At 39.3% G+C, this 14,943-nt stretch overlaps 1 protein-coding gene across 1 annotated transcript in view; it reads right to left on the reverse strand.

Moving 5' to 3' along the window:
- Nucleotides 1-9,002: 9,002 nt before the first annotated feature.
- LOC124275225 (atrial natriuretic peptide receptor 1-like) overlaps nucleotides 9,003-14,943 on the reverse strand; it is a 57,549-nt gene continuing 51,608 nt past the window's right edge. The window contains 4 exon segments of the mRNA XM_046710709.1: nucleotides 9,003-10,216; nucleotides 11,010-11,157; nucleotides 14,136-14,328; nucleotides 14,715-14,806. Of these exon segments, the coding sequence (XP_046566665.1) occupies nucleotides 11,054-11,157; nucleotides 14,136-14,328; nucleotides 14,715-14,806 (389 nt within the window). The 3' untranslated portion in view covers nucleotides 9,003-10,216; nucleotides 11,010-11,053.

The raw sequence follows: 14,943 nt of genomic DNA on the forward strand, positions 1-14,943 counted from the left end.
CAGCTCTTTTATTTGCCAGCCTTCAATGGCTTATCCTCACACTTGGGGGCGGATGGACGTCAGAGCGGCCAGTTTGATTACCTCACTCCTGTACTCACACCTTTTGCCAGTTTAGGTATGAGGCCATGTGACACGTGGGCTGCCTTAATGACTCTTCTGGTGGCGGGCGATCGTGACAAATCACCGTTGTTGTTCGGATGTCAGTTCGGGTTTTTTTGTTCCATAGATTAACACTGATTTTTGGATTAACTTATATTTATGATTTTCTTTATTCATATAATTATTCCTTGTCGACAGTAAGGACGGGACGCCGGCTTGTTCAATGCATGTGATGATGATATCGGCGTTAATGATGATAAGTGCATTATCTTCACATTATCAGCGACAGTTCTAACGGATTTGATTATTCACAGATTTCCGGGGTACATTCTATCATCATGCAATTTGCCATATGCTTCTTCTTGGGCACTTACGAATTACATGACTCAAACAAAAGACACAGTTCTCATGGAAATCATCATTCACAGATCTTCTGGATACATTTTATTCTTTCATCATGTAATTTGTCATGTGCTTATTCATTGGCACTGGTAATTTTCGAATTACGAATTGCATGCCTCAAACAAAAGATGCTAAGGTCACATAGATTTCGAGAGTCATGGAGTTGCATCTCAGGATATAACGATATAATGAGGTATAAATCATCAACGGAAATTATTATTGTTCCATTTGTTATGTTATGTTATCAAACTTTGGAGCACATATTTGTAATACGGTCATTCATAACAATGTTTGAAAATAAGTCGCTATTCTTAAACATGCAATAAGGAGTGAATGAGTGAGTTTGGTTTTACGCCGCTTTTAGCAATATTCCAGCAATATCATGGTGGGGGGACACCAGAATGGGTTTCACACATTGTACCCATGTCGCGAATCGAACCTGGGTCTTCGACATGACGAACGAAGGCTCTGACCACTAGGCTACCGCACGGCCCCCATGCAATAAGGAAACATACCGAACTCTGAAATGTGAACTGACACGTGATCGGTTACTGATCGTATTGATTTTGAGTAAGCGTGTGCGTGTGTGTGCGCGTGTGTATTGTTTAACGCACCACTCCCCCAAATTCCAGCTATAACAGGGACGGGGGTGGGGAGGATTTAGGTTTAATGGCTTGTTTAAACTGGATATTCATATGTAAATATTGGACGATCTATTTGATACTTCACACGTGCACTTACTCCATGTGCTATAAATATGCTAACCACTTACTACAAGACGTCTTATAAACATGTATCAATACTTACAACTTGACAAAGACCCATAAGTACAGATTCTAGCAGTCGCTGAACTGATACTGGCAGCAAAGGGGAACCATTTCAAAGCGAGTTGTGCTGCCTCAGATTACTAGGCCATTTATGTACCATTGGCGGATTTAACCTGTACAGTGAGTGGGTCAGTTGGGTTTTACGCCGTTTTTAGCAATATGCAAGCAATATCACGGCGGGGGACACCAGACATGGGCTTCACACAATGTACCCATGTGGGGAATCGAACCAGGGCCTTCAGCGTGACGAGCGAACGCATTAACCACTAGGCTGCCCCACCACCCCTTAACCTGTGTAGAACGACATCATTAGCCATCCACTGCAACCCGTACTCTGCTTTGAGTCTCCTGGTGATAGGTAAGGTCCAGGTTGCCTAAACTTGGTACAGGACCGCCTCCGTGGTGTAGTGGTTAGAGCGTCCGCCCGGAGAGCGGAAAGTCGCAGGTTCGATCCCCGACCGCATCATACCAAAAGTCGTTAAAATATGGTACTTGTTGGTCCCTGCCTGGCGCTCGGCATTAATGGGTACAACAAGGACTGGTCGGCTCGGAGTCAGTATAATGTGTCTGAGTGGGGTATTCATGCTACACTGCGGCATGGTATCTCAGTGGGCTAGCACTATAAAACTAGCTTAAGTCTGGGCTAGTACAAGCAGCCGCACATACACATACACACGCATGCACGTCGTCATATGAGCGAAATATTCTCAAGCACGACGTTAAACCCAATTTCACCTCACTTCACACTTGCATAGGCGGATCCAGAGGGGGTTGTTGTTGTTGTTGTCAGGGGTGCCCCACCACCCCACCCCACCCCACCCATTTGTCCTGAAAGTTTATTAAATGACCATTGAAACTTGGGTGGAAATGAAGTGTGCCCCCTACCCCCCTTTTCTCAATAGTGTGCACCCCCCTTTCTCAAAAGCTGTATCCGCCCCTGACTTGGTACAGCTAATGAAATGGATTGTCTGGATCGCTGTCCATGATATAATTATAAGTCATAATTTTCTTTGGTCCATGTTCGACTGTTTACAGGTGGCACATAGGATTGGCACATTGTTATTAGCACCTTGTGTGGGGTTGGTACATCGACTGTATGAAAAACATCTGATGGTGTGATACATTGAGTCCACATGTTAAATATCTGCGTATAGTAATGACGCTATGTTTGCAATTAGAGCGTCACTGATCTCTTTCCAGATCTCATTCAACTTGCGTACAAAGTAGGAAAACCCGCCTTTATCCACGATCTGCTTGGGACAAAGACGTTACTCCCAGGCTCATCCCCCAAACATATTCACCGGCATATACTCCAGCATAATCTCAGGGTTTTGTAATTCTCACGTCATGTCAACACATAAACACATAATTACTTTGTGTTATAATACATAATGGACATGCGTGGAAATGCACAGAAACACATGTATCACATGTATCATAGACATCGATAATCGTTAACTATATATCGATCGATTATCCATAAATATCGGAATATTGGAAAAGTAAGTTTGAGCAAAAATGCCATAAATATTTGATAGAAATTAATATACTTTACATCACTGGTGAGTCGTGACATGTTTTTGCATGGATTATTTACAAAACAGCACCCTGAACATAATTAAGAAGCAGACGATGAAAAAAGTCTTAAATTTGTATGTTGTGTGAGAAAATTAAAACTTTCTTCTATCACAAAAGTCACACAGTTTTCTTATCGAAAATCATTAATAATGTTTCCTATCGATGATATTTCCGATTATCGATTAATTTAGCCAGCCCTTCATGTATTATTCACCATTCCATTCATTCTGCAACGTTGACAAGTTGACGTCAGTTGAGGTGAAGGTCAGGGCAAAAGTGCAGAAGAGCCCACAGGTATTAATCCACCATAGAAGCGAGTCCTATATCCTGTGAAGACAAGGCTAACCTGAAAACCTCGATTTTACCTTGTAAACCGATTAGCATAGAATCTGTAAAGTCCGGTTATGAAACTGTTTCAAATCTAAGAAACGGTAGCAAAGTAGGTGTTTCAAAAGCTTATGTAATTAACAAACGACTAGTATTAAACGTGTTCTGTTATGTAATTAAAATATTAAAATTGTTAAAACGTCTGACGTAGTCAATGGTTTCAACGTATGTACATAGCCTGTGGCTTCATTAACTTTAAAATTTCAATTAATATCATTCATCTGATACTGTATGCTTAACTGACACTAATTCCAATACGCCGATGGCATGATAAACTTGAGCATTTCGTCATGGAGACGATGGCATTTTGAAAACGTCAGCTTTTCCTTACAAAGAACATTTGTTCTCTCACTAATGTCATTCACTGGTGATACAGTGAGATGAAATGTGTTGAAACATTCTGTAAACTGGAGCTTATGGTTTATACACGACAACTAGAAAACAGGCTGTTAATAGGTTAACAAGTGATATTTTGTTTTGTAATAGTCACCATAGTGGGCTTCATCAATATGAACCCGGGAATATAACTAAGGTGTTAAAAACTTCAGTATATTTTTGTTAGGCTATTTATTGTAAAGTGAACGGGGGCGTGTGTGACAATCACGCTTGCTGTCTTCTCGACTTTTCGTTGCTTGTGGATAACATTCTGAAAAACTATGTTTTTCGCAGTCACCAAACCTAAAATGTGACATTCGACTCTTGCCCATTCTCGATTATCCTGTCTGTTTCATCTTGATGGAGGTCCTGCAACCATATTATACCAGATAACAGAAAGTGACGTCACCATCACCATCACCATCACCGTCACCGTCGCCCAGCACCTTTTCACAACCCTTCTGTCCAACGTAAGTGTAATGACAGTAAACAGACTCCACATTGGCGTTATGTCCTTTGTAGCTTATCAGCGTTTCTGCGGCATTTGTCATAATAAAATCGAAATATGATTTCCAGTATTATCGATTATGTAGATGAACATTATAGAGTGGTTATGTTGAGAATTAATATATCTTGAAAGTTAACTTTGCATAAGTTATACATTTGTACACGAGAACAGCAGAGTATGGCTGGTCAGAATATATTTACAAAGTATCTCAGCAACTGCGCGCAGATATTGAAGCGTGATACATAAATGTTACATTTAGAAGCGTCAGAGCCAAGCAGAGATACAAATTGACAATGTCCATGCATCATTACCACTCGCAGCTCTTAAAAACCAAAGCGTCTATCGTCTAATTAGATATACTTTGTCAATATTTTACAGATGTTTGAAATAACATCTACATCTAATCTCATTGTGTGACAAAGTTGATATTGGCTGTTACAAGATGAGATTTTACCGGAAATGTAAATAAAATACAAATGTTCTATTACTTTACATTTTTGGCGTATATTTCAATATAAAATAGTTTTAAAGTGCTGAAGTTTTGATGTACCAACATTCCCGACAGGTCATATTGATACACTCGAGTGATAACACATATAATGACGAGGTATTGAATTCCCTGAGCAGCTGCATTTCATTTTTAGCACGTATGTATAACATTTATAACCTACATTCACTCTAAGTTTTTCATGCCTATATGTCATGCCTTTCGCTGCTTTTCAAAGTCACATTACATTCACTACTATACTGAGAATATTAAGTTTCTAGTTCTGTACAGTGAAAGTTTTGAAAGCAAACTTGATCAAATTCAGCGTAACTCTATCCAATGGTAAAATATTGTGAATAATACATTTTACAAATATGAGTGTTTCGTTTTGGATTTTGTTTTAAGCTGCAATCAAGTCGCTTCGCAAAAAAATGTCTATTTGCTTCGGCAACACAGGGGCGGTGGGGTAGCCTAGTAGTTAAAGCGTTCGCTCGTCACGCCGAAGACCCGGGTTTGATTCCCCACATGGGTACAATGTGTGAAGCCCATCTCTGGTGTCCCCCGCCGTGATATTGCTGGAATATTGCTAAAAGTGACGTTAAACCATACTCATGTAAAGAATTGTGAACACCAACAGTAGACTACAAAAATGACTGATACCTTCCAAGCCATACATACATGAAATTACACATCAGTGAAATGCATTACACCAGATTAGCAGAGGTCTGTGATCTATGATAAATGATCAAACCTGAAAAACGTGCAGCAATAAAGTGCTGCTATTTACCATTGTGTTAGCGTATTAGTCAAGCTTCGTACTGTACGAGACCCGTGAAGGTTCGGGTTAGAATATTGATCTTCAGTAACCCATGCTTTTCCTAAGAGGCGACTACTGGGATCGGGTGGTCAGGCTCGCTGACTTGGTTGACACATGTCATCGGTTCCTAATTGCGCAGATCGATGCTCATGCTGTTGATCACTGGATTGTCTGGTCCAGGCTCGATTATTTACAGACCGCCGTCATATAGCTGGAATATTGCTGAGTGCGGCGTAAAACTAAACTCACTCACTCACTCGTACGGTACGCTACGTTTGTAACGAACACACTTATCACGATCTGACGAATATAAGAAATATAACAAACTGGTCACTAGCTGTCAATATCAATCGAAATGTGTATGACGAACTCCTGTTGAAAAGAAAACAATAGTGTTGATTATTAGATTTAGGTAAAACCGTAATTTACTGTATATGGAAACGGGTGGTGGGGCAGCCTAATGGTTAAAGCGTTCGCTCGTCACGCCGAAGACCCGGGTTCGAATCCCCACATGGGTACATTGTGTGAAGCCCATTTCTGGTGTCCCCCGCCGTGATGTTGCTGGAATATTGCTAAAAGCGGCGTAAAACCAAACTCAGTCAGTCAGTATATGGAAAATATGTAGAGACATGTAAATATGATAATATCTACGTAAATATATATGATTAATAATCAATGACACACCTATATAAATTGAAGTATAATTCAAGTAGTTGAATAAGAGAAAATATAAAAGGAATTTCACTGCCATGATTCATGATACAAAGGTGATTAGTGTATATTAGTGAGATTCTATTATTTCACGAAACCAGAGTGTCTACTTGGAAGATATCAATAAAACGACTTATTTCCTAGTTCTTGGATTATCTGTTAGCGGTTCCCCAACACATTTACAGCCGTCATCATATATATATGTACTCCATACAGTGATATTTTACCTGATATGGATTTTTCTTGCCACCCTGATATGGGCAGGATCGGCATGGTCATATCTGGCCCGCTGGGAGGAGGGAAGATCTCGATATCTTCCCCGTCAATTTTGTACACGACGTCACGGAACGTTAATGAATCGAATGACGTCACATCCTTTGATCATGGCCGGGGAAAGGACGCTAGCGTCTTTATCACGACGATTGCTTCAACTGGAAGATTTAGTGGAGAGGGAGGAGGAAGGAAATATGGAAATCGAAACGAAGCGGTATGTTGAAAGTGTATTTCTATGTTTTCTGAGTTTATTAAATTCATTGAACGGAATATTTGTCTTTGCTGTTTGTATCAGCTATTTCTTAATAAACAACGTGTATCTGGGCAAAGAGATAAATATATATATATATATATATATATATATATATATATATATATATATGCATATTATGATTGATATCTGCCTTCAACATGTCATAATGTGCAAGTCAGCAAAAGCTCTCTGATCATATTATGATCCTTAACACATACTCTCAAGCTGTAATCTGATTTTCTCTTCACAGTTGAAAAAAAAAAAAAATCAGAACAAAAAGAAATCTTCTTAACCTTGAAAATCAAAGTGTTCACAGCAAGTTCCATTTCTCCAACATTGTTCTTAAACGTTGGGTTTTGCCAGACTCGCAGAGTGGAAGTGAGCAAATTGGGTCATCGATATCTTTCTTTTAGATCTGGGCGTATTAGTTTAACAGGATGTATATAATATTTCCGACTTTGAGAAAACCCTGGAACATTGGTTTGGTGCTGGTCCTTCAAGGGCCATAATAGGGAAGAGATTCGACACCAAGAGATTCGAGCGAATGCTTTAAACCAACCATGCCAGCTGACATTGGCGGCCACAACACACTGTACAATGACTCCCTCGTCAAAGCAATAATTTCAAGTCATCGACGACTAGATCCATTAAGTCGCCTTTTGCAGTAAGCATAAATTGATCGAGACTATTTCCACGTCGTACGTATGGTTTCTATTCCATTTATTTCAAAACACGAACACTTGGAGTTGGAGTTGGTATTGAGAGTATATTTATTAACTTTACGTAACATCATGCAGAAGTACGTGTAACAGTCGTGATTTTTTGCGCCATTTTAACTATCGTTGGTCATTGCTTCAAAAGAATATATATACATATACAATAACAATATCAACAACAGCTTGTCGGAAAACGATCTCACTTTTCTACGTGAATGAAGTGAATGGACGAATTGATTTTAATACAGCAATAATCCACCTGCAGCACGGCTATGGGAACATTTGGTTGATAGCATTTTGTTAATAAATATACAGTAACAATCAGCCAGGTCATACCTCGCACCCACCTAATCTAGACCATAGTCCACTCTTGCGACTAGGTACTGGTACATATTAATCAGGAATCCCGACCGAGGTCTTAACATATAACCATGCACTGGATAATTTGAACCACTAACACTAAAGCCCTCTTGTAAGAACCTGCACACACCCATATAGGTCTTTGAACATAAACTACTTTATCATGTAGCAAACACATGTTCCAATATGGGATAGACCATTTTGTTTGGTTGGTTGGTTGGTTGGTTGGTTGGTTAACGCCGCATGCAGCAACATGCCAGCAATATGGTGGCAATCTGTAAATAATCTAGTCTGGACCAGACAATCCAGTGATCAATCATCACAAGCATCGATCTACACATTTCCCACAGGATGATTTGTGTCAACCAAGTCTGCGAACCCGTTAGTCGCCTCTTACGAGCATGGGTTGCTGAAGACCAACTCTAACCCCCATCTCCAGCCATCATCAGCTGCTCATTACGGGGCCTTGCGTATTCCTTCCTCAGGAACTCTATAACCCAAAGAACCCGGAAGACTATATGGCTGCGTTCGACAGCTTCACTCCTGAGAGTTTCTTGGGCTTTCCCAAATGTTCTCAGTGTCTTTGGTTTGGTACATCCAAATCTGTTCACTGACATAGGGAGCGTACGCGTGTTTACTGCCAGGTCCACAACCCTCCTGACAGTCTGGGCAGTACAAATGCCATAGTGTTTCTGATCCTCACATTATCCAAGACGTTCATTGTGGGTTCGACTGAGTGTACATCCTAGGCGATGTCTGGGCTGAGTTGTCAAGGGCCCTGAGCCTAACTAGTCTGACTGTGCCAGGATCGCCCGAACCCCCTTTACTGCATTTATTCATTTAATTAGTGAAAAATGTTAACGATAACGATAACGATAAATTCCGTATTGTGGCTGTAAACCGTCAGGTGCCTGAGAGGCAACTTAAGTTGTATATTCCGCATGGAGCTGAGAAGGAATATCGAGTTAACTATAAGCAGTGATAATTGTAATCATTACCTTTAATTCAAGTTTAAGAGCAGATAAAACCCGAAATCTTAACCACAAGAGATTATTATACAGTAATATCAGTAAAACAATAATCAATTTGAAACAAGACGTAGGATGAAACAATATGAAGCATGACGTGAGATGAAATAATATGAAACCAGACGTCGAGTGAATCAATATGAGCTAGACGTAGGATGAAACAATATGAAGCATAACGTAGGATGAAACAATATGAAGCATGACGTAGGATGATACAATATGAAGCATGACGTAGGATGAAACAATATGAAGCATGACGTAGGATGAAACAATATGAAACAAGACGCAGGATGAAACAATACGAAGCATGACGTAGGATGAAACAATATGAAGCATGACGTAGGATGAAACGATATGAAGCATGACGTAGGATGAAACAATATGAAGCATGACGTAGGATGAAACAATATGAAGCATGACGTAGGATGAAACAATATGAAACAAGACGTAGGATGAATAATATGAAACAAGACGTAGGATGAAACAATTTGAAACAAGACGCATGATGAAACAATACGAAGCATGACGTGAGATGAAATAATATGAAACCAGACGTCGAGTGAATCAATATGAGCTAGACGTAGGATGAAGGAATATGAAGCAAAACGTGGAATGAAGCAATGTGAAACAAGACATAGGATGAAAAAATATGAAACAAGGGGTATGATGAAACAATATAAAACAAGACGTAGCACCATGACGATGACATACATAGCTGATTTCTCTATCAGTGATCTGACTAGAATAACACATATTGAACAAATATATGTGCATATATACAAATCTAAAGTTATTTACATTTCTAAACAAATACTTAGCCAGGTAATGACACGATATGAACTTACACACATGAGATGATATGTTACAATTTTTAATAAAGCTATGTGTTCTTTTCTTAATGCCGTGTAACTGGTATTTTAGAAGTTTGGGAGAAACACTATTGGCGAGAAACTTTTATGGCAACATGAAGAGATTGCCATTCATAAAGGTACTGTTTAAGCCGATAGTCATGTGTTATCATTTGAATCAGATAGCAAGCTTTTTCTCTAAAAAAATCAACAGTATGTAGATACAGATCAAGATCTGTCTATGATCAGGCAATATCTTCATGCACGATCATGAGTCATATAATGATGCGTGGCATATGAGACATAATAACACGATGCGATTTGAAAAATAGCACGCCGAAAACATGTTTCTTCACGTGAGGAATCAAAGTCCACATCGAAACCTATTACACTCAAACACTAAATCGGTTATTTTATACAGAAATAACTCTGTTTAGCCGGATGGATGACGTCAAAAATTGTTCCTCCCGCAGTGATAAGGCGGAGGACAAAGGTTCGCCTTGCAGGACTCCACGTTGTTACCGCTGTTATGTCTGACGAGGCATGGCTGCAAAATAGATGGCACATGTGGGTTTCTATTATCTAGCGTAGGAGGACACGTGTAAGTGGGATAATTTATGTAAAACTGTTACATATATGAATGGTTGTTCTAAGGGGGGTTTAGGGATCAGCATAGACACTGTTATGAAAGACGTTTCTGTGGTAAAGTAGACTGTAACCACACGGCAGTAGTCCACCACCACAAATAGTTACGGTCATTGGTATCTGAGCGGTCTGAGCTCTTGTGTATGTACGTATTATTCTGACGTGGAATGTAAATCCAGTTCCTTATCGTTCACGACAAACTACAAAGAACAGATATACCCATTTTGCGTCGAATACCTATCAGCACTTACCGCCCATTTGTGAACACAAACTGCAATAAAGGTTTTCCCAAATACAAATACGATAATGATAAGTAATGAGTAGTAAGTTGTCTTTAGTTTCGAAAATGAATCATATCTTATAATTATAAGTAGATAATAATATATGACTTTGTCAATATAGTTCGAATTCGTAAATGAAAGTATGACTTTGTAACAAGGTATTAAGTATATCAAGAAGTCAATGGTAGTCCATGCCAGTTTGAATGTTCACATAACTACAAAATTAAATGTTTTCTGTGTCTTGAATTGGCAACGATACTTTTCAAAAGACAAAATGTTGCAAAACAAATAACATTGTTTGTTTTCAAACTCGGTCTACGACTTGAATATATTAAAATACTGCACAGACACTTTTCACTAAATTGACATAAAAAAGAATGTAAGCTTTCCTTATATTTGTTACCCTGTTTTTACCTTCTCTTTAAGAGCTAGCAGCTGCTGGTCACGTGATTGTGACGTCAGCAATCAATAATGCCATCATCGTGTCTATCCTGATAGCCGGAGTCATTAGATGAACTGTGTATGCTTGTCTTCCGAGTGCGTATGCTGTCCTTGCTAAAATCTGAAAATAAAGCAGCGACAAAGAGGTGTATATTAATACTCTTTCGCAAATGAACTACATTATCTCTGAAACAGCAAAACAGCAAATTCACGATGAGTTTAACTCAGTACGCCCTGATGGGATTCCGGGTCGGAACAGGTAAGCAGCAACCAATAACTGAATAACATGGGGATTGGTTGTTTAAATTGAATCACTGCGTCATGGAACAATGTTCATACTATCAACCACTGGTTGTCTGGCCAGGACTCGATGATTAACTCGTCGCAGTAGTTATATATTGGTCCATTGTCACTGAGTTTTACTGTACAATAACGGGCGGTGGGGTAGCCTAGTGGTTAAAGCGTTTGCTCGTCACGCTGAAGACCCGGGTTCAATTCCCCACATGGGCACAATGTGTGAAGCCCATTCCTGGTGTCCCCTGCCGTGATATTGCTGGAATATTGCTAAAAGCGGCGTAAAACCCAACTCACTCAGTCACTCACGGTACATTAGTTTCGGATGTTACTTTAAGCTCCTTGGGGAGGAGTGTCCCCCGCCGTGATATTGCTGGAATATTGCTAAAAGCGGCGTAAAACTAAACTCAGTCAGTCAGTCCTTGGGGAGGTAGGGCAACATTTATTGTATACGCCCTCCTCTGTAGTCTAGTGGATAAAACGTCTGCCCAGAAAGCATATATGGTTTAATTCCTGGTCGCGTCACACCAAAACACGTTAACAGGTGTCTGTTTTTCTTAGACTCCCTGGCGCTTGGTTTTAATAAGCTTAACAAGGAATGGTCGATCGAGAGTCATACTTTGTCTGAGTGGGATCTCCATCTTAAAGTGCCGCACGGTATCTCAGAGGGCTAGCATCTGTCCAGAACAGTGCACGTTGCTGTATGACTGCAATAATCTTAACGCGATGCGCAACCCCATTGCACCACACCATCTCAACTTTGTTGTTAGACCAAAGAGCAATGGCCGTTGTCAGCTTCCGTTATGACAACATATAAGGGGACTACACAATCAGCTCATAATATCCTAAGCTTATTACCTGAACAGAGATGTTTGACTTGGCTGCTACAGCACTACTGCCCTGAGGACATTCCTAGGTTCCCAGTAACTTATGTCTTGTCTTATGAGCCGTGAAGATCCAGGTTACAGCAACACATGCTTGTTGTAAGGGTGAGTGAGTGAGTTGGGTTTTACGCCGCTTTTAGCAATATTCCAGCAATATCACGGCGGGGGAACACCAGAAATGGGCTTCACACATTGTAGCTTGTTGTAAGAGGCAACTAATGCGATCTGGTGGTCAGACTCGATGAGATGGGCGATGCTTGTCCTCGTATCACAGTTATGTATATCGAAGTTCATGATATCAGTCTTTGGATTGTCTGGTCCAGACTAACTTATTTACAGCTGTCATATTATTATGCAGCCGCCATATAGCTGGAATATTGCTGAGTGCTGTGTTCAACAACAAACACACTACAAGGCGTTATACTGGATCTCGCTCTTTGTTGCGATTTGATGGGATTGCGCGTAATCATACCCCCGTGACGTGGCTATTTGCTCATTATATCAATTATTGGACTATATGTCCCAGGCTCGTCAAATATTTACAATCATCTGTTGTACAACAGGGGCATTTCTGCATGAAACAACTAAACAAAACATTGACAAAGACTATTGATAACAGTAAGTAGAATTTTATAAAACAAATTTCAATTTATAAAATTATAAATCTTCATTGTCTAGTTATAAAATGTGTACGTTCTTCATAACTACTCAATGGTTATCTACTATGTTCTGTTGTTAAAAACGAAATAGTTTCACACACTAGTTGCCACTGATGACTGTTGCAACTTAAGACCATCAACTATCATAAAAACAGTTACTGAATAACTCCCGCAATGATGCAACCAACCATTCTAACTACTCTCGAAAATCTTTGAGGTAACGCCATGTTATAATTGAAACATTAATATTATATCCGTGTACCTGTAATCTAAAGCCTAGTTGAACAACAATACCATATGTAGATATATCCTTGAAAAAGAAGTGAGTGCAAGCTGAAGAGACACATTCACATGTTTTCTTTTAAGCAGACACACACACGTACGTATGCAAGCGCGTCGTGTGCATTTACGTAAAGCCATATATTTGTCCGACAAGACGTTTCCGTCATAGCATAGGCTTTGTCGTTTACGTTTGTCACTGGAATAGTAAACATAAGACGGGAAGCTGACTGGTGATGCAGACAACAATACCAGGTGCTTAATTAGTCTGCTAGCATCTCTACAACAACATATATGTACAGACATGCGTCAGAGGATTTACAGGTGTCTTGACAAGTACGTCACTTACCTGTACTATTTGTTATAGTTGCACGGAGCCTTTAAAACCATGGCAACCAGATCAGTGTATATGTACATGTCATTGGAACAATGTCAAGATACAGCTCAACAAATACTTTAAATAATATTATTTTCTGACTTAAATAGACTGAAGATACTTTACATGCTCTCTGATATACAACTACAACTTATCTTTAAAGTTACATGCTCACCTAGCGATGAGGGATGTGTTACATCCATTTATGATTAACATGGTACATTGCTGAAACCAGTCATCATGATCCCTTTTGTACTTTAGATATTTCTAGTCTATTTCTGTGAGTTGGATTACAGTTCTCTCACAACTTAAAAAGGTTGCACTATAAAATTAACAAACTATCAACTTAACAAAACATTATGCATCAGTTCAGCAATTTTGTGGTTTGTTTTTTAGAATATCATAATTTGAATTTTCGAAATATGATATATTGTAACAGGACGATCAAATGACAAGTTCCAACTGTAATCAATTTTACCATTATGGCGTTATGACATACATAGCTAGGAAACTACCTATGTTATCTTAACGTGTCTAATGACTTGGTAAAGTGCGTCATATTCAGCCTGTACTTTATTGTTGCATTGTTGTCGATGAAGGTGCTCACCTGGTAATGATGTATAGGCGTCAGTACCCGCCTCCACATCCTGTAACGTTACTTCAAGATTACGAATCTGTGCGTCACCATTGGTCAATATGTGTATGTGTTTCTTAGCTGACAGATTGTCGATCTTGTCCTTGTTGGTCATCATGCTATCATCTCGACCGATCAACCAATACGTGGTCATCTCCCCTTTGCCCTGAAATACAGACGTTGTTTTATGTCACGATGTATGAATCAACGCATTCTTACAGATTGTTTGCTCCGAACCATCAGTCGATATATTGTCTACAGGGATATTACGTTGGAAAAAAATATTTAAAAAATTAAAAACTGACATATGTTTAACCAAAATTTAAACGGGTTCTTTTGTACAAGACAAAACGTATTAGCTTCAACTTGATATTCTAAATTAATTGTTAAATTCAATATGCATTTTACAGATTCAGGCTGATGTTTCTCGTAGACTTTGAACAATCGTAATTAAAAACATCTCAGCTGAACGTCAAAATACAGAATTAAATATTTTTGTCACCGGTACGTCAAATTGGAGGATTTGATAATGCAATTATTTTTACGACGAACCTTGATTGGTATTGTTCCTCTCTTGGTGCATATGTACCCGCCAAACCTGTCCAACTCATCGTGTGTGAAGCTACTTATATGGATCTTGTAAGCTGGTGGACGAAAATAGCATCAGTATATAGTAGGGAATCTCAAGAGGCAAACAGTATATATAAAACGTAAATCCCAGACAATAATTAGTCACGACTCCCTTCAGTGAGTGGGTGAGTTTAGTTTTTACGCCGCTTTT

The sequence above is a fragment of the Haliotis rubra genome, unplaced genomic scaffold, assembly GCF_003918875.1.
Source record: "Haliotis rubra isolate DU_JTF1 unplaced genomic scaffold, ASM391887v1 Scf2, whole genome shotgun sequence".
Lineage (NCBI taxonomy): Eukaryota > Metazoa > Mollusca > Gastropoda > Lepetellida > Haliotidae > Haliotis > Haliotis rubra.